The 23800-nt window shown below is 38.0% G+C and overlaps 1 protein-coding gene across 6 annotated transcripts in view; it reads left to right on the top strand.

The window, feature by feature from the left end:
* Window positions 1-23800, top strand: part of SLC25A13 (solute carrier family 25 member 13) — a 187147-nt gene that overhangs the window by 39742 nt on the left and 123605 nt on the right. For 3 of the 6 annotated variants that reach the window (XM_036894452.2, XM_036894453.2, XM_036894454.2), the window contains exon 3: window positions 1572-1714. The exons of 2 other annotated variants lie outside the window; for them this stretch is intronic. In XM_036894452.2, coding sequence (XP_036750347.1) covers window positions 1572-1714 — 143 coding nt within the window. Of the gene's footprint in view, window positions 1-1569; window positions 1715-23800 lie in introns of those variants that run through there. One more of the 6 variants, XM_057504540.1, reaches the window with a different exon arrangement.

Genomic DNA, 23800 nt, shown 5'->3' with positions numbered 1-23800 from the left:
TTTCTCCTATGTTTCTAAAAAGCTGGATTCAGTGCTGACTGGAGAATAGTAGAATTATTGGGCCATCTTTTGAGCTTTTATTTTGCACTGTGCTAAAAATGTTAAGTAAAAACCAATTAATACAGAACATTTATACAGAAAGTGTTTGTTGTATGTGGTGCATTGGGCTAAGTATATGACAAGATTATTCATTGATTTCTAGCACCAGGCTTATGAAGCAGGTAGTGTTCCCATTTTACAGGTGAGGAGCCAGAGACCTAGAAAGCATTTGGTAACCTGAGGTCATACAGGTGTAAGAGGCAGAAGCAGAGCTTGGGGCAGCCCAGGCCCAAGGAACTCCAAAGCTTATTACTGAGGATCTAAACAAGAGTTTATCAAACTGCAATGGAATTAAAATGTAGAAATAACAAGTGGTTTTTAAAATAGGTTTTAGTTGGGCTTAACTCTGGGTTACAGAGGAACGAGAGACCTATCATTAACCTCACTCCACGGTGTGTCCCCCATCACTGTGGCCACCAGTGTGGTCCCTGTCACCCATCCAGCCCTATTCTTCATGTAGCTCACAGTCCTCCCCTCCCCACCCAAAATCACTATTCTAGACCCAGGATCTCCTGCTCCATTGGATACCATATAATGCATATCCTGTTTCTCAGCATTTCCACAGCCCCAGGGGCTCCACAGAACAGAAATGAGCACGTTCCCACTTACATGATCTGAAATGTATCATGCTAAAGGCAAGACCTGGGAGGATGCTGTGAAAAACCATTGCATGCCACCTAATGCTTACTGACCGTTTCTGCTCTAGGGCGGAGAGGACACTAACTAGAGCAGCATTTCATACTTGCTTCATAAAACCCCACAAGTAGCTGAGCAGTTAATAGTTTGCTCTTCAGCTTAACTTGTTTATCATCATTTCTTGCATCTTTGATACCCTTGAAGCAGGAATGGGGGTAAAAGAATTAGGTTGTTTTCATCCATGCTTTCATATGCTACTAAAAAAATGCATTGTCTCTCCAAATTTCTGAAAAGCAGGGTTTCTCCAGCTCAGCGCTATTTGGACTGGATCACTCTGCCATAGGGAGGTCACCGTGTGCGTTGTGAATGTTTAGCAGCATTCCTGGCCTCTGCCAGTGAGATGCCAGTAGCATCTCTCACTCTCCAAGTTGTGACAGTCAACGTTGTCATCAGACACAGTATGTCTCATGTTTCCGACAGAGGAAACACAAATGAAGGAAATGCAGCGCTTGAGAACTCCACCCCAGAAAGGCAGGTAACACAGAGAGAGAGCTAGTTCTAGACTGTGCTTGGTTATTTGGGGACATTGGTGTTCATAAGCTGAACAGTCAGGTTCACCTGCTCCCAGCTGAGAACCAGTGGTATAAATATAAAACTTGGCAAACTTAGTATGTTTCTGTTTTTTTCTTCAGGTGATGGGGAATAACTGTCCTTATGAAGAGTATATCATCATATCTGATGTTTTATCCTTTGAATATTTTCAGCTTTTTCACATATTGATCTCATGATTATATACCTTTGAGAATAAAATACCTTTTCTCTTTTTCTCTAAACAGTATGCAAGCATTGAAAAAAATGGTGAATTTTTCATGTCTCCCAATGACTTTGTCACTCGATATTTGAACATTTTTGGGGAAAGCCAGCCTAATCCAAAGACTGTGGAACTTTTAAGTGGTGTGGTGGATCAGACCAAAGATGGGTATGTTTATTTTTAATTTTCTCATTTCATTTTTTTGTTTGTTTGTTTGAAACGGGTTTGCTGTTGCTTTAATGATTAGGAAGTCACTGTGTACCTTCCCATCTCTTCAGGGCATTTTCTCGACCTATTACAATTAACATATTATTTTATAAGTGATACCCTTAATATTTCCCTCAGTATTCTTACTACAGTTGAGGATTCTGTATGTATATTTTTCGACATAGTTTAAAGAACTATTTATGGTTTCCCAGAATTACTGTAGTGGGTGAGTGGTATGAATATACACTAGAGTGTCCATGTATATGTATATGGGTATTTTTCAGAGCATCTGTAAAAAGTTGAGTAAATTTAAAAACATAGCTCTATGAACATAACTTTTCTATGATCTTTCCCTCTTTTGAAATATCACATGATTAAATGGTATGAATCTCACAGGCAGAATACTATGGTGATCCTTCCAAATCTCCAAGAAAAGCATTCTACCTAAGCTAGAATAAACTAAACCATCTAAACTTAATAGGACACTTCGCAAAATGCCTTTGGATTCTTTTTCCCTTGTCAGTCTTCTCTGTTCACATTTTAAAAATGAATCTTTTCCTAAGCTTTGTTAGGTTGTGATTGGCTTTAATCATCAAATGCAGAATCGGGGACTCTGAACTCTTGCTAATATGAACACCCATGTACCTTAATAACCAAGTTTAATTTGTGAGAACCAGCCTTCTGCCCTTCCTGCTTGCCAGTACCCTCTTTGATAGATTTCAGTTACTTACCATTCTGGGGGGATGGTCTCTAGTGCTGAGCTATCTCCATTGTCACGTGTCTGATTTTCTCACATGGATTGGTTTGAGATCCAACCAAAGTAAAATCTTGATGTACTGTGAAGGGCTCTCAGTTTTTACCAGTACTTCCCTTTTCTTATTTATGCATCTGTTGTCCCATCTTGCATGGAAATGACCTCTTGCGACTGGGAGGGATGGGGAGGAAACTGGCAGTGAGCCACTGTGCAGCGCCCCAAGAGTGGCTGGACTGCACCTTCTGGCTTTGCTCTGGCAACAGCTATGGGTTACTTTGGTCTCCCTTCTCTGCCCCATGGAGGGCGGCATGCTTTGCTTGGTCAGAAAATGTAACACACAAGCAGACCTTCATTCCTTTCCTGGGCCTTTCTGGGGGAGTGCCAGGAAGATTGAGGAATACTTCACACTCGTCCATGGAAGCAAAAGCTGGATGGAACATAGACTCATTCTAGCAAACATTTTTTTGAGGAAAATTTGTTACTTCCGCATCCCCTATGCTTATGATTCAGGGGATGTGTGACCAAGCTCACATACAATGAGAATGATTTGATTCGAGGTATAAGGTCAGTTTTTTCATACTTGATAGTTAAAAAAAATTTTAAACTACAGGAAAATAGAAAGATGAATATAGTGAGTGCCCAGTGTGTACCCTTCATCTAGATTGACGATTAACATTTTTGCCATCTTTATCCTCTGTCTTTCTACACATGCTTTCTACACACATATGTACACACATAATTTCCCTTTTTGGCTGGACCATTCAACTATAAATTGCAGACATCATGATACTTCAGCATTGATCTTCTGATAGTAAGAGCATTCTCCTACATAACCACCATGCCACTATCATACTTAGAAGGATTAACAATCATGTCAAAAATCACCCAATATACAGTCCTTTGCCAAATATACTGGAGATTTCCACTGCCCCCCACCTCAAATGGCCCACTGCTTTTTTAAATCCTGGATCCAAAGTTCTTGTTTTATAATGCAGTTATTATATCTCTTTTAATCTGGAATAGACTCTTGCCTTTTATTGTTTTTTATTTATGACATTGACTTTTAAAATCCAAGCCAGTTATTTTGTTGAGGGTCCCCTTTCTGGACTTGCCTGGTTATTTTGTCATGCCTGGATTCACACTAAACTTTTGGGTGCAGGTTAGGAGAGATTCTGTACCACCTGTTGTATTTCCTAAGGTGGCATGTTGTCCCAGCATTGATGATTCTGAGTTTTGATTGCTTGGTTGAGGTGGTGTCCACCAAGTTATTTCCATTGTGTAAGGACCATTCTTATTCTGTAATTAGTACTTTTTACAAGAAAGTAAAAAAGGTACTTTGAGAACCCGTGGGTATCCTGTTTCCCAGCAACCTTTCCCAGAATAGTTTCAGCATCCAAGGTGATCCTTACCTGAATCAGTTATTGCACTGGTGTCTCAAGAGTGGTAATTTTCCAATTTTATCATTTCTCCCATATACATTGTTCAGCATTCTTGGTAAAGAAAAGCTTTCTTACATCTGCCCCCCTTTTCTTTCTTTTTCAATGTTTTGTATCAGTACAAATTCATGGCTTGCTTTATTTTAAACTTAGTGTGTTATAATCCGTTGCTGTTACTCTCTCAGATGCTCAAAGTGCCCCAGTGTGGTTTTGAGAGCCCCTTCAAGCTGGGGGGTGTCCCTGGCTCACCTCGGATTTTTCCTGCCTCTGACCTGGGCATCACTGTTTTCTCTGAGAAGCCCTGGTTGCTTTAAGTTGGTAATGATGCTTAGAAACAAAGAGCTGGGCACTGGCTTGTTGTTACTTCTTGTCTGACTTCTCCGTGGAAACAATACTGTAAAAAAGCTGGGAAATAATACTGTAAAAAAATCAGAAGTTCATAATGACATTGCCTATTAAATTTAACATTACAGGAGTTTTTGTCTTTTATTTTGTAACTCAGTGAACATTTTGCTCCTAATTAATACATTTATGGGCATTCATTTATATAATTGTAATGCCTTCTAAGGTACTTTGCTTTTCAGTCCTCACCTTAGCACACATGCTTTTCCTATTTCTTTTTGTATATACTTTCCAAAAATAATAGCTTTAAGTTCAGTAGGTGCAGCAACATAACATATACTTTACATATATAATGTAAGTGTTTTTTCAAAAACCTGTTACAGACCGAGATGCTGGCTTTGTTTTCTGGTTTTGCAGGTGACATAACGAAGACTGCCAAAGGGTGCCCAGGCCCATCTGGCTTCTAAGGCCTTGGCCTTCCCAATGTTCTCAGCTGCCTTTTCTTTCATAATCTTGTAATCCTCTGCATTCTCTTTTAGATTATGTATTATCTTAAATCTCAGTCCTTTACTGTGGCAGAGAAAATCTTAGATGGTCTCAATCTGTTGCCCTCTGACTATTCTTTTTTCAGTTGTGAAAACCTCAGTTTCAAAAGGGAAAATAACGAGCCATAATCTCCTCATCTTGACACGGACAATTTTAATTAAATAGTATCTTCTAGAAGATAAGTAGTGACCCTATAGCATCTTACTATGCTGATGGACAGTGACTGTAATGGGGTATGTGGTTGGGACTTGATAATGGGGGGAATCTAGTAACCACAATGTTGCTCATGTAATTGTATATTAATGATGCCAAAATAAAAGAAAAAATAGTATCTTCTGTGATTTGTTAACTTGCATCAATATTTTTCATAATTTGAATTCATTTTAATTATAACTCTTTCATAATGTTTTAGACTGTGTCAGTCAATTCTAATATTTAATGAGCTGTTGGTATTAACAGTTTTAAATAGCTTCCTCATTTTATATTGGATTGATACAGCATGCTTTATGAAATCAGGTCCTTACAGAGGTACTTGGTTTCTAGTTTTCTGTAATATGTAGTATTGGAATGAATATCTTCATGCATATGACATTTTTTCCATAGTGGCTGTACCAGTTTACATTCCCACCAAGTGCACAAGGGATCCCTTTTCTCTACAGGCTAGGCAACACTTGTTATTTCCTATGATTTTGATGCTAACCATTCTGACTGTTTTTGTGGTTTTGATTTGCATTTCCCTGATGAAAAGTGATGTGGAGCATCTTTTTATGTATCTGTTGGCCATCTGTCTATCTTTGGAAAAAGTATCTGTTAGATCCTGTGCTCATTTTTTAATTGGATCATTTGGGGTTTTTTGATAGTGTGTGAGTTCTTTATATTTTTTGAATATTAACTCCTTGGATATAATAATCCCACTTAGTGGGTTGCCTTTTTATTTTGTTGATGGTTTCCCTCACTGTGCAAAAGCTTTTTAGTTGATGTAATCCCACTTATTTCTGCTTTTGTTTTTCTTGCATGGGGAAACATCCAGATGAGTATTGCTAAGGCTAATGTCTAAGAGTTTACTGTGTGTATTTTCTTTTAGGAGTATTTGGTTTCAAGTCTTACATTTAGGTCTTTTATTCATTTTGAGTTTAATTTTTGTGTCTAATTCAAGAAAGTCCAGTTTCTCTCTTTTGCCAGTAGCTGTCTAGTTTTCCCAGCACTATTTATTGAAAAGACTGCTTTACCCCAGAGTATATTCTTGCTATCTTTGACATAGGTTAATTAACCATATAAGGCTGGGTTTATTTCTGGGCTCTCTGTTCTGTTCCATTGATCTATGTGTCTGTTTTTATTCTAGTACCATACTGTTTTGATTATTATAACTTTGTTGTATAGTTTTAAACCAGGGATTTTAATATCTCCAGCTTTGTTTTTCTTTCTCAAGATTGCTTTGACTATTCTGTTTTTTTGTGGTTCCATACAAATTTTAGGATTATTTTTTTCTAGTTCTGTGAAGAATACTATTGGTATTTTGATAAGGATTGCACTGAATGAGTAAATTTCTTTGGGTATATGGACATTTTAACAATATTAATTCTTTGAATCTGTGAGCATGAAGTATCTTTCCAATTACTGTGTCTTCTTCATTTTCTTTCATCAGTGCCTTATAGTTTTCAGAGTATAGGTCTTTCACCTCCTTGAGTATACTTATTCTGTTATTTTGTTTTTGATGCAATTGTAAATGAGGTTGTTTTCTTAAATTCTCCTTCTGCTAGTTTGTTATTACTGCATGGAAGTATAACAGATTGCTTATGTTAATTTTGTTAACAGCTTTACTGAATTCATTAGTTGGTTCTAATAGTATTTGGTGGAGGGTTTAGGGTTTTTATATATAGTATTAGGTCATCTGCAAATAGTTACGATTTTATTTCTTCCTTACCAATTTGGATGTCGTTTATTTCTTTTGTTTGTTTGATTGCTTTGGCTAGGAATTCCAGTACTATGTTGAATAAAAGTGGCCAGAGTTGGGCATCCTTAGCTTGTCCCTGATCTTAGAGGAAGAGTGTTCAACTCTTCACTATTGAATATAATGTTAGCTGTGGGTTTGTCATGTATGGCTTTATTATGTTGAAATATGTTCCCTCTATGCCCACTCTGTTGAGAATTTTTAACATGAGTGGATATTGAATTTTATCAAACACTTTTTCTGCATCTATTGAGGTGATCTTATGAGTTGTATCCTTTTTGTTAATGTGGTGTATCACATTGATTGATTTGTGGATATTAAACCATCCTTGCATCCCTGGACTAAATCTCACTGGAGCATGGTATATGAATTTTTTAGTGTTGGTGAATTGGGTTTGCTATTATTTTGTTGAGGATTGTTGCATCTCTGTTCATCAAGGATATTGGTCTATAATTTTCTTTTTTTGTAGTGTCTTTGTCTAGTTTTGGTGTCAGAGTGTTGCTGGCTATGTAGAATGAATTTGGAAGCCAGCCTTCCTCTTCAATTGTTTGTAATAGTTTCAGAATATGTATTAACTCTTCATTAAGTGTTTGGTAGAATTCACTTGTGAAGCCATTTGGGCATAAACTTTTGTTGGCAGTTTTTGATTACTGATTCAATTTCATTACTAGTGATAAGTCTGTTCAGATTTTCTACTTCTTCCTGTCAGTTTTAGAAGATTGTATGTTTCTAGGAATTTACCCATATTTCCTCTGTTGTCTAGTTTTCTTGGCATATAATTTTTTTGTTGTAGTCTCTTAAAATCCTTTGTATTTCTGTGGTGTTGGTTGTCATTTCTTTTTCATGCCTGATTTTGAGTCCTCTCTTGATGAGTCTGGCTAACAGTTTATTTATTTTGTTTATCTTAGTTTCATTGATCTTTTGTGGGTTTTTTTTTTTTGTCTCAATTTATTTTCATGCTAATATTTATTATTTCCTTCTTTCTAGTAATTTTGGGCTTTGTCCTTTTTCTTGTTCCTTTAGGTAGGGGTTAGATTGTTTGATATATTTCTTGTTTCTCAAGGTAGTCCTCTATTGTTATACATTTCCCTTTTAGGATTGCCTTTGCTGTGTCCCAAAGATTTTAAGCCATTGTGTTTCTGTTTTCATTTCTTTCCAGGTATTTTTCAGTTTCCTCTTTGATTTCTTCAGTGATTGCTTATTTAGTTTCCACTTGGTTGTGTTTTTTGCCAGTTTTTTTCTTGTGATAGATTTCTAGTTTCATAATGTTGTGGTTGGAAGAGGTGCTTGATATAATTTCAGTCTTCTTAAATTTATTGAGACTTGTTTTGTGTCCTAAGATATAATCTCTCTTAGGGAATGTTCCATGTGCCTTTGAAAAGAATGAGAAGTCAGCTCTTCTTCAACTGAATGGTCTGTATTTATCTATATGTTCATCTGGTCTACTTTGTTTTTTTCAAAGCCACTCTTTTCTTAGTGATTTTCTGTCCAAATGATCTGTGCATTGATATAAGTGGGGTGTAAAAGTCTCCTACTATTATTATATTACTATCATTTCTCTCTTATGTGTTAACATTTGCTTTACTTATTTAGGTGCTGCTGTGTTGAATGTATAGATGTTTACAATTGTTAAGCTCTCCTGTTGATTGATCCTTTTGTCATTGTGTAATGTGCTTCTTTGTCTCTTGTTACAGTTTTTGTTTTAAAGTCTGTTTTGCCTGATATACATATTGCTACCCCAGTTTTTTTCGCTTTCAGTTGTATAGGACATCTTTTTCCATCCCTTCATTTTTAGTCTGTATTTGTCTTTAGGTCAGAAGTGAGTCCCTTGTAGTCACCCTGTGTCTTTTGACTGGATCATTTAGCCTAAATACATTTATATTGATAGGTATGTACTTTCACCAGTTTTGAGGCATGGGTAACAAGGGTGTCAGAGAAAGGTAAAAAAGAAATCCAGAGATTTAAAATGTTTGGCTATAGAAATAAAGTGTGTCCTCTGCCTTTCCCATGTTTGTTATTTATCCTTCTGAGAAAAAAAAAATATGGCCTTTAAATGCTTCACAGGATGAAGGAGGATATAATAATATTGTTGATGATACAATCATTTTTATATACCTGTTTTCACTTTGTGAGGTTGTCGCGATGAAATCCAGGCCTTAGCCACATGCTGGGACTTAATGAGGTTTACAATTGGCAATGCTTAAAGAGTATTAGGGTAATGTATTTAAACATCAGCAGTTCACAGTCTGAAATGCTCATCATCTGTCAAATATAATCTGGAATCAATAAGAGGATATCTTTCTGTTTGCTAATGAGGAAAGTTTTCTACACTACTAGGGTGGACACAGATTTCAAATAAATACCTGAAATTCATAAACTATAGAATTAAGCAAAGGCATCTCTTTAATTAAAAAAAAAAACTCAATAATAATCAACAGCAGTCACCTGAAAGCTTAAATTTTCTTTTTAGTCATCAGACTCCCAAATTAATCTACCAAAACAAAAAGCCTCATTAGCAGCTCCCATTGAATCAGTGTTATTTTTTTCTTTCTCTCAAGGTGTCTGATTAACCCCCTTTCTTTTTTGCATTACTCACTTTGTGTTAATATTTGATGTCTGAAATCATAAGAGGGTGCGTGCAATGTGGTGGCTAGACACTGTCTGCAATGAGTAAATTAAAAAGAATTCTTAAAAAGGTTTGTATTATGCTGCTGGTATATTGGAAAACCTCTAGTAATGTCAGGTGCCTGGGTTTATTTTTCTTTTTAATTCCAGAAGGGTTGATTAATGACTAGGTGCTGATTTCACTTCTCATTCATATGTACGGATAGCCCTCCTCCTCCTGCCGCTCCTTCTCCTACATAATACAGGCCCTCTTTTGGAGAGTTTTGCTGTCAAGGAGAGGTGAGAAATGGGGTCCGAGCTGGAGGGGGAAGAGATGGGAAAAGAGGACCTTTTTAAAGTGGATAGAAAACAGTGTAATGTATGCAATGGGAATGACTGTAGAGAGTGGAAACTGACAACGTAGGAGAGAAAAGGAAGAAATTCTGGTGCATTATTTGAGCAGGAGGTGGCCTTTGTGAGAACATGGAGAATTCATGTAGAACAGCTGTTGTCAAAGTATAGTCAGGGCCCCTGGGAGTCTCTGAGACCTTTTCAAGGAGTTCATGATGTCAAGACTGTTTACATAATAACACTAGGACATGATCTGCCTTTTTCGTGGTGGTGTATTTGAACTGATGGTTCTAAAAGCAAAACTGCTGGTGCCTTCACACCAGTTAGAGCTGCCGTGCCTCGCCTAGGGTGTGAGTAGTCACGCCACTCTTCACCACCACACTTTCACAACTGCAGTGGTGATGGTGATGTAATGACAATTTTTGCTTCAGAATGTTCTTGAAGAAGCAGTACAAATTACTGACTTCTATTATATCTCACCTTTGAGAACAAATCATTTACATTCTGAGAGACGAAATGGGAAGTATGCATAAAGAATTGCTACTGGTTACCGTTGTGTGATGGTTTTCTGAGGAAAAGCACTTCAACAGTTGCTTCAGGTTGCTAGTTGACCTAGTCATTTTTTCATGGACTGCCATTTTTATTTGAAGGAATTAAAATTATCATGTGACAGCTTCCCAGAACTTAAAGACTTCTGATATAATTGTGGTGATGCTAATGAATGTGATTTTTAAATACAGTGTAAAGAACTATCCCAACATTTGGAAGGTTTGCATAACTTAGGGAAAGGTATTTTCTAATTGACCAGTACATGGTGTTACAAAATCTTGCATGGTAAAAACATCTATTTAAAGTGCAAGATGGACCCATGGATTTTGATGCAACAGAGTGGGAAGAATTAACTGATGAATAGTTTCAGATTCCACATTGCAACTAATCTTTAAACTCTTTCACTTGTTGACATTTGGTATTGTATTAGAGATGAATATGTATCTTTTTTTTTTTTTTGATAATTATTTTTTATTGAAGGGTAGTTGACGCACAGTATTACATTACATTAGTTTCAAGTGTACAACACAGTGATAAAACATTTATATACATAATTCTAGGTTCCAGCTATCACCCTACCAAGCTGTTACAATATCTTGACTATATTCCTTATGCTATACATTACATCCCGGTTACTTATTTATTTTACCATTGGAAGTCTGTCCTTTTTTTTTTTTTTTTTTGTGAGGGCATCTCTCATATTTATTGATCAAATGGTTGTTAATGACAATAAAATTCTGTATAGGGGAGTCAATGCTCAATGGAATATGTATCTTAAAAGGCTTTTAAAATAATCCTTTGTTTTCTAACTATGAATCTGTATGAAGCTGAAATCCATCATATACTTCCAACAAAACAACATATTCTAGCATACTGAATACAGCTGTTTTCCATTAAGTCAGACATTTACGAGGTTTGCAAAAACATAAAATTGCTATTTTCTCAGTACATTTTTTGTTTTAGGAAATAGTTATTTTTCATACAGTTATGTTATTTATATTGCCATATAATAGGCTTACTTTTTAATGAACTAATAAATATTTAAAAAAATATATCAGTTTTAATTTCTAGCACAGTAAATGTGATAGATATAACCCATTGTAAATAACAGCTTTTTGGAATCCTCAATAATTTAGAAACGTGTAAGGGGTTCTAGGACCCAAAAGTTCGAGAAACATTCAGCTGAGAAACAGAACGGCAGGGAGAGTCTAGGGCAGAGAGTCTGTGTCAGTGAGGCGGTGGGGTTTGGAGGAAGTTTCCTTCTGGTGCCCTTGGTTTTTCTCTGGGAAGTAAATGAGAGGGAGGGTGCACATTGAGGCATTGGGAGTTTGAGTAAAGAGTCGTTTGGAAGTAGGAGAGTGAATGGATAAGGGAACACTGCATGGCTTTTGGGCAGGGCCCACTTGAGGGCCCACCTGAGGGTTTGTGGTCATGAAATTTCAGAGTGAGTCCAGTTAATGTAGCTGTGTGTTTTCCAGATTTGCCTGCTTAGCTCTTGGCATGAAGTAGAAAATGTTGGCTATAACCAGAGTTGAAAGCTTGTCCTTTGAGTAATCCAGAGTAGGAGAGGTGCTAGGCAAGTGAGGGGCATGGAAGGGAACAATTATAATGACCCACTGTAGATTGAATCTGGAGAAGGGGCAAAGAAAGAACATTGGGGGTAGGAGGCAATAAGTAGGTGGAAGTCTTAATTCAATTATAGGTTTCAGTGTGGTTGACGATTCTTGAAGTTAGGCTATCAGAGGTAGTGAGCAGGAAGATTAGAAGATAGCAGCCCAAAAGTGACATGCATGAAATTGAGAATTAGGGGGTATTGCTATTATTGGTAATGGCAAACTGGAGTCTGACCATGGGGGTGAGTGACTGAGGAGGGGTGGAAAAAAGGTCATTGAAGAGAGGAGTTTTGAGTAATGGGGGGCCTAGGTGTTTGAAGGATTAGTGTGTTGAAGTGTCAGTGAGCCAGAAGCTAAAATATGGTCAGAGGGTGTGAAGTAGGGATTATTAGGTGACAGAAACAAGGAGGAGTACTGAGTGATATCATCAGATGATGTGAGTATTTAAATTGGGGATAAGGAAGGAAGGGTTGGGGCATGATCTGTAAGAGGCCTGAGGAAGGAGGTGTACACCTACCCTGCCTGTAAGCCTGGTGCAGCCTAGGAGTGCAGAGATAGGCCGGTCACTGCTACAGAGGGGGCTGCAGACAGAGCAGTGCCCTCAGGAAAGAGCCAGGTTAGAGCAAGAAGGTGAAGGGGTATTTAGAGAAGGATTTGAGGATGAGGTTTTGCTCCTCTTGACTTGTAGAAGGCACATGGAAGGGCTCCTGGGAGATGGTGACAAACTAGGGGAAAGTACAGAACACCGTGCAGATTAGATGTAGGTGGAAACGGTCAGCTGCATATCCGGGGCTGCTGGTGGAGTTCAGCACACACACAGTAAAGGGCACAGTGAGATTAGTTTTGGTGAACTCCAGAGATAAGCATGTTTGCAAAGAGGCAGGGAGGCCTGGAAGGGGCAATTTTCTTACCTGGAGAACTTTAAAAGCAGAAAGTTCTGTGAGATTGTAGCTCTGCTGATGTTTCTTCCTAGATGGTTAGATCAAAGGATTTAGGAAGCAGATAATCACTGAACATATATGGGGTTCCAGAGTTGGTGCTTACAGTTTCCACCCATTTTCTTATTTAATCATCATAACAGGTCCTTAGAATTAAAAGGGAGATGCAGAATCACAGTTTAAATAATTTGCTCAAAGTCACATAGCTAGTAAGTGCTAGAATTTGGACCCAGTTCTTTTTGACTTGTACCCAGTCTGCTCTACCATGGACCTTTCTGTGTATAAAGATGACTATTGAAAATGGAGCTTTGTATGAGAACTTTGCATTTGTCTTAGAAGTTCTGATGTCTTTTGCAAGATTTTTAGCTCCAAAGACTGATTATTTGGCCAACATTACAGTGTACTTTGAAACCTGCACAAGAGCTACCCCAACTATCATCCACACCCACAGCCTTAGGAAAAACTGTACTCACATTGCTCACATATACTTTTTTTCTAATCCAGTAGTTTTTGGATCACTTTTCTCCTTTCACTGTTCTTAAACTCAACTTTTAGGTAACATTGCATACCATATTAGAATTCTTATCTTTACTGGGCCAACAGGAAATACCACCCCTCTGTACTTCCCATCATGTGAAAGTGCTCGGAGCGTATTTGGAAGAGAAAGCAAGTTCCTTTCCACTTTCCTTGTTTCTGTTGTCTGGTCTTGCTTTATCTGCACCAGAGGTGTTTAAAACTCAAGTCTAAAATTTTAAAGGAAAGGAAATCAAATCAAAAAAGCTTTATTTCCTGGCTGCTTGCAATTCCGTTTCTCTACCAATGTCAGTGTCATACATACAGGATGTGGCAGTTGTTTAAGTTAAAACAGTCTTGCAGTAAGCTGTGAGGAATTCCTGAAGTGAAATGTGAGGAGATTTAGTGCATATTAACTTTCCCATTGATTGTGGCGTAACTGTCAGTGAGTCACTTCCTAGTAAATAGAATGAGATTCTCAGCCTTTAATGAAGGCTTTTTTGAGGGGAAGGCTTTCATTGCAATCTTAGGAAAATTTTGGGTGTTTCAGTCTGGAGATACGAGGTGAAAGAAGATAACTTTAACTTTCTTAGAATTTACCGAGTAACTTAGTCTCTGTAATACAGATATAGGGTAAGGTTAAGTGGCTTTGTGTTACAAATCTGAGAACCTCAGTATTTGAAAAACCCTGGTTACTTTCTGATTTAATAGTTTATTTAACAAATATTTATCGATACCGGCCATGTTCTGGACAAAAAAGTAAATATTGCACTCTTAAATAGCAAATTGACAATGGAAACCAGTAGACATACATGATACCAAGGCAGGTAGCTGTATCTGTTAAAGCAAGGCAAGGAGATGGTGAATGGCTGTGGGCTCTGGGGTGCTCAGGGGAGACCTCTGTGAGAGAGTGAGCCATGTGGGAATCTATGAGTTGTGCTTTCTAGGTAGAGGGAGTAGCAGATGCAGAGAGGATGAGATGGGAGGGTGCTGGACATGCTGGAGAAGCAGCAGCAAGGAGATACATTTGACTGGAGGCTGGTGACGAGCAAGAAAGTGGAAGATGCCGAAAAAGATGCAGGAACCAGATTATATAGCTCTTCCAGAATTTACTCCAAGGGTTGTGGGAGTCATTGGAGAGTTTTGAGCATGGGCCTGTCATAATGTGAATTAAATTTTGAAAAGCTCTCTCTAGCTGATTTGTAGAGAATCAAATGAGTGGGGCAAGAGTGGAAGGAAAGCAGAAGGTGGCAGGAGTCGAGTGCTAGTTGTGGAGATGGCAAGAAGTGGTTGGATTTGGGACTTTCTTGATAGATTGGATACGAGATACAGGAGAGGACAGTTTAAGTGACAGAGGGTACTCTGGGGGAGGATAAATTTGGAAGCAAAAGTAAGAGTTCCATAGGAAATGTTAATATTGAGGTGACTTTTAAATCTGCAGCTGGAGAGGCAGGCTGTTAGTTTTTGGGTCAGGGTTTCGGTAGAGAGGTATGGGTTAGAAATAAGAGTCAACCAAATTACTTCCTTGATTGGCCAATTTTTAGCATAATGAGTTGGTGCTATAGTAACTTAGGAGTGTTCAATGAATTTTGTTTGTGTGTGTGGAAATAGGAGCCTTTCTTATATTGACCATTATGAACCAATAGGTTGCTTTCTTTATGTATTTGCATGTTTTAATCAATTGTATTTATTTCACTTTTGGCCAGTGGAAGCCCTTTTATATTTTCTCCTTAAGTCCTTTTCGATAGAATCCATCAGTATTTGATAGCCTACTTGCTTTCTGGCAAAACAGGATGTTCTTTTATGTATGTTCTGCTCCAGACTGGGAATCATCTGCTCTTCCACGGAGCCCTAATCTTTTTAATGGGCAGTTGTATTTAGAGACCATAATCTGGTTATTGGTAAGCTTCTTATTTTTTGGCTATTCATCGCTTTGATGTCTTGGGTAGTCAGAGAGAAGATTTTCAGTTCTACTGATATTTCTAGTTCAAAGTTAACAGTTGACAAAATAAAATTCAAAGTTTTTTTAAATTTCTTTTATTTCCTATTTATCTCTTTACTCTTCCATTGAAAATCTTGGTTACTTAACAGAATTCACATAATTACATATTTGAAATAAGTAGGCTATATTCAAAACAATAGCACTAGTATTGCTGCTAACAATTAGAGGCTGAATGAAGTTAACATTTCTTTTCAGCTCTACTTGTGCTTAGAATGTATCCCACTAAATACATACAGTGAAAATACTGTGTTCTAAGGTTATTTGAAACAATTCATTTCTCTGTGTGGTTTTGCCACCAACTTGATATATGGTTAGGTTCATTCGTTTCAGTTTGTTTTCAATTTTTAGGGATTTCTTTTTTCTTTTAGACTTAATTTAATTTTTGAATATGTAAAACATATGTTTCCCAAGTCAAAACAAAAATACAACAGGAGCAAGGTATACCCAGAGGAGTCTGACTTAACTTGCTGTCTTCACCCTGTCTTCTTTTTCCTCCTTAGAGGTCACTCTTGTTAACCTTTAGTTTTTGGCTCCTTCTATAGTGTTTCTCCCCCAAATATAAGTAAATTGGTATTCATATTTCTCTCCCCATTTATACCCATAATGCAGCTATATAAACTGTCTGTATCCTCTCTATGTACTCCCATGTCAAGTAGACACATATAATTATCACAGCATGAATATAATATCCCTAGGACACACACACACACACACACACACACACACACACACACATATGCTTTTGTCACTTAACCATATATTCTGAAGATCACTCTATAAATGTATAAAGAAATCTCTCATTCCTTTTTATGGCTGCATAGTATAAGAGTGTACATTTGTAATCATCTCCCTGGTTTAGTCTAGTCTTGTTAGTTTGTAGGTCAGTGCTTTTAAGGTTTACGTTATTTGGATCATAAGGATATTTTCCCAGACCATCTGCTGGGGCACTTGTCAAAGACCCTGAACACCCCATTATGAACTAGGTGAACCAAAATCACACTGAGGATATCCTTTTACTTCCCACTATTTTCTCTGCTTTCCTGCACCAAACACTTCCATGGCTGTTTGCCTCCCTTGTCTACTCCTATAGGAAAATGGCGTCAGTGTTATATATCTCAGTATTACTTTTCAGGTAACTGCAGCTCTCAGACAGAAGGAATTGTTCAAATGAGAAAGGTATAATGGATGGAACACCAATAGCGGTTGCAAAACCACATTCACATCCTACTAAGTCTCTTAAAAGCTTTGGGAACTTAGGCAAGTGACATACCTTTCTGAGCCAGTTTTCTCTGATTAAATGGGGTTATCACTTGCTCTGGGAACACCTGTGTTGTCACCCAGGGAAGTAACATCTATGAGAGAGCTTAGCCAGCTTTTTCTTCCCACTCTACTCACAGCTGTTAAACTGGCATTCCTCTCCTCTCTCCTGCATTATCGTCACCCGCTTCTCCTCCCCCATTAGTGGGGTTTTTCCTGGCAACACCTCAACCTTCCAGTATTTCTCCCATATTAAGAAAAACTTCTCATGATTTCACTTGCTCTTCCAGAGTGTGCCCCACTTCTGTTTTTTCTGGAACGTTCATCAGGAGTGTTGTCTCTTCCTTCCCTCTGCCATTTGGCTCTTCCCATTCATTCCTGAATATGTCCCATCTCTGGTTTTTCTCCATTGCTCTACCAAGCCTGCTGCTTACTGAGATCCTGAGTAGGAAAAACTCCCTCTTCCTCCTGTGTGTGTCTCCTTTACTGCCCACACAGAAAAATTCACTCATGATACTTGTGGTTGCCAAATATACATAGGTTTTGCCCACAACAAGCAATTTTCTGACACCAGTTGGGTGTCCTACAATTTAACTCAATTCTGATGCCATCTACCTGGAGATAGCATCAGATTCCAGAAGACTGCCCCTGCCTCCCACTTCACACGCCAGTCACAAGTCCAGGCCGGGCTCTTGACTGATCAGCTATAAATCAGAGGCTCCTATGACTCCATGCTTTTTGAGTTTGATTCATTTGCTAGAGTGGTTCAGGAGAACAGTTCGTTTACCTTTTTACTTGCTATTACAAAAGGATATGATGAAGGGCACAGGTGAACATCCGGATGGAAGGAATGCATAGGGCATGTCATGTGGGAAGGTGCACAAAGCTTCGTGTCCTCTCCAGGTGCACCTCCCTCCCAGAACCTCTGTGTGTCCTGCCAACATGGCAGTTCCTCGGGCTCCATACTTTGGGCATTTTTATGGAGGGTTCATTGTGTAGGAATGATCTATCATTAACTCCATTTCCAACTACTCCCCCCTCTCTGCAGATTGGGGGTGGGACCGAAAGTCCCAAGCTTTTAATTGTTGCTTGGTTTTCCTGGTGACCATTCCACACCCAGGAGCCCCCTCAGAGTCACCTTGTTAGAACAGAAGACATTCTCACCTGGGCCATTCCAGTGAGTTAGGAGCTCTGGGTTAGGACCTGGGGTCAAAGACCAAGTATTATAACAAAAGACACTCCTAGTTCATATGACTTAGGAAATTACAAGGGTTTTAGAAGCTCTTTGCCAGGAATAGGATTAGAGACCAATTTGTATGTTTTCTCTTGTCTCACAGATTTGCCCAGCAAACCGCAGTCCTGAAGTTCATTAATATAGTTGCTCCTTCATACCTTCTGGAAATACTCTCCTCACTTCCAGTGCACCACATTCTCTTGCCTCACTGGCTCTTCTCTTCTCAGTCCCCTTTTCTGGTTCTTCATCTCTCATCCCCAGGGCTTGGTCCTTGGAACTCTGGTTTTTTCCTAACTAGAAAACCCCATGAGATGAGTGTATGTTCAGCACAACAAGCAGAGCGATGCTGTTAAAACCTAGGTTAAATCATGTCACTCTCTGGCTCACAACCCTTTATGGTTCCTTATTTCACCCAGAGTCAAAGCCAAAGTCCTTACTGTGGCCAGCAAGAGTTCTTCCTGGTAAGAGTATGGGTCAGTGTGAGCCGGACTGACGCCTCACCCAGTTACTGACATGGTCCTGGTGGAGTGCGGCGGTGGCATGCAAGCAGGTTCTCTGTTTCCCTCTGCCCTGGCCTGGGATCCACTGTCTCCTTCCCTTACCCACTACTTTATCTCCTGCTGTTCTTTGTCCTCATTACCTTGTTCCAGCCCATTGGTCTTCATGCTGCACCCTGAACACACCATGCTCATTCTCACCCAGGGCCTTTGCACTTCCTCTTCCCCCAGGAAGCTGACTGACTTCTTCAGGTCTTTGCTCTGATGACATTTTAGGAGGCTTTCCCTGCATGTGCTATTTTAAACCATACCTCCAACACTTCTCTCCCCCTTTGCTGTAGTACTGCTCATAGTGGATTTCTTATAACATAAGAATTTTATATTTGTTTTATTGTTTCCTCTTCTACCTTCTCATTCACACTTGACCGTAAGCTGCACAAAGGCAGGGATTTTTTTGTGTTTTGTTTGCTGCTGAATCTGCAGGTCCTAGAACAGTGTTACTAGAACTCCATCAAATGTTGTTGAATGATGTGGAATGGATAGGGCACACAAGGTGCCATAAATGTCTGAGGTATGATTATCAAGATGATGAGGGGGATGAGATTCTCAGGTTCTCTTTCTTAGTTTCATATTGAAATTCAACGTTGTCATTTTCTCCCAGGATCACTGTACCATTTTGGGCAGTCTGTTTCTAACAGGTGCTGAAACTTGAAGCAAATCTTTTTTTCTTCTCTTGTCTTCACTTTTATTCTCTCCAAATAGGCTGGTACCATAATCATCTGGAGTTGTTCTAGTTTTTGAAAGATTACTCTGAGTGATTCTTTGTATCGAGAAAAAGTACCCATGGGATTGGGATCTGGGTCCTCTTTGAGACTCCTGCCCTTCCCTTCAGCCCCTTGAAGGCCAAGGCAGTGGCTGGCTGGGGCCCATGGGCCCCTCTTCTCTCTTTATGGTCTGGTGAGTCACGGCCTTCGACAGTAGAGTTAAGTAAATGCAGCTGTATCTCTTTTCTTTCAATGACTATTTGTTCACATTATTCTTTTGGTTATTAATTTAGAATATAATTTTGAAAATTCACTTGAGGGTGTTGCATTTTGATCTGGGAAAGTCCCCCTTAAACGTACCCAATGATTGGCTGAACATGTAATTGATCTTGAAACCCTCTTTCTATGGCTTTATGATATCCTGATCAATGCTTTCTCATAGAAGTTTTGGGGTTGTTTTTTTTTTAAGTCAGGAAGTAAAATAGTAAACTAACTCAAGGAAAAAAGTCTTAAAGTGCTGATGTTGCTTTTCCACAATTAGCAATTATTGTACCTAGAAAAAGCAAAAAAGCCTCAAAAGTCTTGTAGCTTAATTTGCTTTTGCAAAAATATAAAGTACTCCTAGCAGTTTCTAATTTATTATTCTTTACAATTTCCTGCTTTACCAAACACTTGGTATTGTTAGGAGACCTTTAGAAATAGGATGTGCTAATGAATGCAGATAGTGTGGAAGAGGCTGGGGAAACATGTTGGATGGAATCTTTTTCTTACCTGTTTTTCAGCATTTAGAAAGGTTCTTCCAGGAAGTAAAATAAAATATAAGCCTAAATAGACCTATCTGAAACAGTTAAAACAAATGCTTTTTGTTATTTTAATGAGAATCTACATTCATGGGCAGCCTGTGTTAATAGGTGAATTCATGGTATTTTGTGCATGATAGCAAAACATGACTAAATATGAAAAATTTATGCTTTTTCTTTATAAGATGTTATGCTAATTTTTAAGCAAGCAAATTATGTTCATGTAATAAAATTTTGATTAATCCTTATTGGAGATAGGGATGGAAATAGCATTCTGTTTATTGTGGACATCGGGTGAAATCCCGAAACACTGCTTAATCAGAATATTCTAAGCAGAAATCACTTTTTATTTTAATTCTTACTCTTGAGTTATTAGGCTACTTTTCCCAGTAATGACAGTTCATAAGTGTCTTAGATGATCATTCAGAACGCAGATTGTCACGGAGGCATCAGAGATGTGATTAATCTATACCAATCCCAATATATGCTGAAAATGTTTTCCTTAAATATTTATCTATCAGTTTGTTTCTCATGATTTGCCTCATTTCAGAGCAGACTGCTGAAACTAAAATGGAATATACATATTGTATCAAATACTTTTTTTCCTTGCCAGCCACATCTCAGCCCCTGGCCTAAACATTGTGATTGAATTTTTTTTCCAACAGCCACATGAATACTTGTGGAACAGTGGGAGGTGGAAGCATGATATTCCACCTAAGTCATACCTTCTGTGTGGTCAGATCTTTATTTTGGATTAGGAAATAAACGTGGGAAAGAGAAAACATCCCCAGTTCACCATTGGAGTTGTATCTGGGATCTCAGTCCTCATTACCAAGAACTCATTTGTCCTCGGCAGAGCTTTCTGTTTAGTTGCTGTTGGGTTGGCTGTGGACAGCTTTGCAGCTGCCTCTGCCTTGATCAGTTCTTGCACCACCCCCACCCCTCGCCTGCCTTTCTCCTGTACTAGGAAAGGTGAGAGACGAAATGGCAGTGCCATTTGATGATTTTTTTTCTGTATTTATCCTTTAATACTAACATTGAAAATTTAGAGGAGGCCCTTGGTAATTGAGATGAAAGACAAGTAGTAATTGCTTATAGGCTGAGAGTTTTAGGCTTTCATGGAATTATGAAGTGTCTCAGAAAAAAAATTCATGGTTCAGGAGTGGTGATCTGGTTGGGAAAGTGGGTAGGGAGGCTTTCAGTGTTGAGGTTGTAGAGCCAAGCACATTGTTTTTCTTAACCATGGATGCTTATATGGAGTGGCATGGGACTGAAGGCTGACGGAGGTTACTGGGGACAGCTGCTGCTCTTGATGATGGCATTGCCCTAGATCGATTTATATAAACCATATATGGCCGTATCTAAACTATAGAACACTAAATTTTTATATTTAAAATGTTTGTATTTATTTGCATGATTTATCTGTACTTCTTATTTACTGTTTTGTGCCTTCCATTAAGCACCTTATCCTTTAGTTTTGTTACTGAACTCGAGCACTTTCACCCTGCCTCATTAGGAAAAAGAGTATAACAGTCTTTGATGGTCCGAGGTGCAACTGAGAATTATTTTACAACTTCGAGTAAATTTAAAGTAAACTTTCAGTAAAAAAACCTAATCCTTCTTTGCTTTCATGGAATATTATGACCCTGTTGATGAGCAGTGTTGCCTCTGAAACTTGGCCTGAGTTCTCTTACATTTTCACAAATTTCTGCCAGTTCAATTTGGAACCAACACACGGGCACTTTTTCGTTCCTTTTTCGTGGTCTTAAATACAGAAAATCATAATCTATTTTAAGCTTCTTATAAATGATGGAGTACTTGTTTACATGGGTAAAATGACTCTATGTAAGTAGTGTATTGAAGTTCATGATAATGTTTGCTATTTAATGACACCTAATGATATTCAATGAAGGGTTATGCTAAGCGGGAGAGAAAATGTGTTACCCAGGCAACTGCCTCAGGCCGACTAGAGATTTGGGCATATGGCTCTATAGGACACATTATTTCAGCATCTTTAGGCATAAAGAACTACACATGTAATTGACTGTGAAAAATTACTGCTCAGTTACTGTATTGTATGGTCATAATAGAAGTAAATGAATACGTCATTGTTGCTGGAACAAGTCTGTTGGGAATCACTTATAGACTCTACTATTTAAGGAGCAAAAATACAATAAGAAGAAAATAGCTGGTTTAATTAACATATAAAATTGGGTTAATTTGAATTCAGCTGGTATAGCAGATATTAATGTTGGCTACTTTTGTGTGGGTGTGTGATACTCTCTGGCTTGAGCCTGTGTACTTTTATTTCTTCTTGCCCATATCATGAATAATTTTATTTTTACAACTATGATAAAAGCTGTTTCAGTCACTTAATTTTGCTTTGCCAAGGGCTTATGTTATAATCACATCAAAAAAGGTTTTTTGTCTATATCCATAATGTAAGTTTTATAGCTGAATGAAAGAAAATGTTAAAATATTTCTCAGCTCTTGATAATGTTCCTTAAAGAGAAATCAGTAAACTTGGTTTCATGTATTTTTTTTTAAAGATTAGTTTACCGCTTAATTTAATCCTTTTTTAAAAAAATAGAGTGACTAATTGGGAATTCATTGGTAGATGCAAGAAAGTAGCTCATTTGCCCTTGTCACTTTGTGTGTTTGTGGTTAGGTACCTTTTATTTGTTTTTGAACTTTAATCATCATTACCTTGCTTCAGAAATTCAGAAAAACACATCAAGAAAGGCATTGTGTCTGAATTAAAAAAATGGTTTCACTTAGTCAATTTTTGGTGTTTTAAAATGCTACTTGAGCAAAGGACACCCATAGGTAATGCGGGCATGTGCTGCAAGTATATATGCAGGAGAGAATTCTGGTCCTCAGGCTGTCTTCCATGCCATAGGTACTCACAGAGTCTTTGGAGTAGAGGATATTTCTCAGGCTTTTCAGCTCTAAACCAAGGGAACAGCCTAATAGGAGCCTGAAGTTCAATAAGCCAAGGGTTTGGCAGTGTGTGCTCTACTGGAAGCATTTAAAGTAACTGGTTATCCAGAGGTGATATAACCTGCTACTTTATGCAAGTGAGAGCCCAGTATTCAGAGGTCACTTAAAAAAAAAAGGGTTGGTAAACGAATTTGTGTGTCGGCTCTCTGTTCAGTTACTGATTTCTTATCTGCTGTTTATCTCCCCATGATACTTTTTCATTTGCCATTTTAATATAGTTGAAGCCTTCCCTTCCAGCCTTAAAGAACAATAGTAGATCTAGGAAACCTAGATTTTAAAAAATCTGCTTTGCTTACCTAAGTGGATTTTCCAATATGTTTATAACTACTTGCCCCTTTTTTTACCAATGGCCTGTCTCTCTCCCTTTTCAGAATTTTTTCCTTGCTTAAGACACTCAAACCCCAGTTTAATATGTGTTGTTTATGTTGTGTATTTTTTTTTTTTAACTCAGTACACTTTTCCTTTTAAAAAACCCCAAGTCTTTGGGTAGATCTCAAAATGCTGTTTACCCCATGATGTAATTAAAATAAAGAATATTTGTGGTGCACATGATTAAATTTTTTCAATATTGGTAATTATACAAAATAGGAGAAATGTACTATGAGAAGATAGCTTTTTAGTTTTTTTTTATGATATCTATTAGTTTTTAAAAATAATAGGATATTTATCTAGAATGTTATGGAGATAGAGAATATGATTTCTCTCTAGTTTTAGAAAGCTTGAAGTAGTTCTTTTCCTTGATGGAATGTCACTCCCATATGGGGATCAGCCATAATTAGAGCTTTTTTGAATGAAAGATTAAGAGGTAGGAGGTGGCAGGACTTTGGGACAGATTTTCCTGAGGTCATTGGACAATATGATCCAACAGGGAGGAGAGGAAGGGATGGACTATAGAG

Source organism: Manis pentadactyla, chromosome 7 (genome assembly GCF_030020395.1).
Source record: "Manis pentadactyla isolate mManPen7 chromosome 7, mManPen7.hap1, whole genome shotgun sequence".
NCBI lineage: Eukaryota > Metazoa > Chordata > Mammalia > Pholidota > Manidae > Manis > Manis pentadactyla.
The sequence above is the reverse complement of the archived record's forward strand: the minus strand, read 5'-3'. Positions and strand labels throughout refer to the sequence as shown.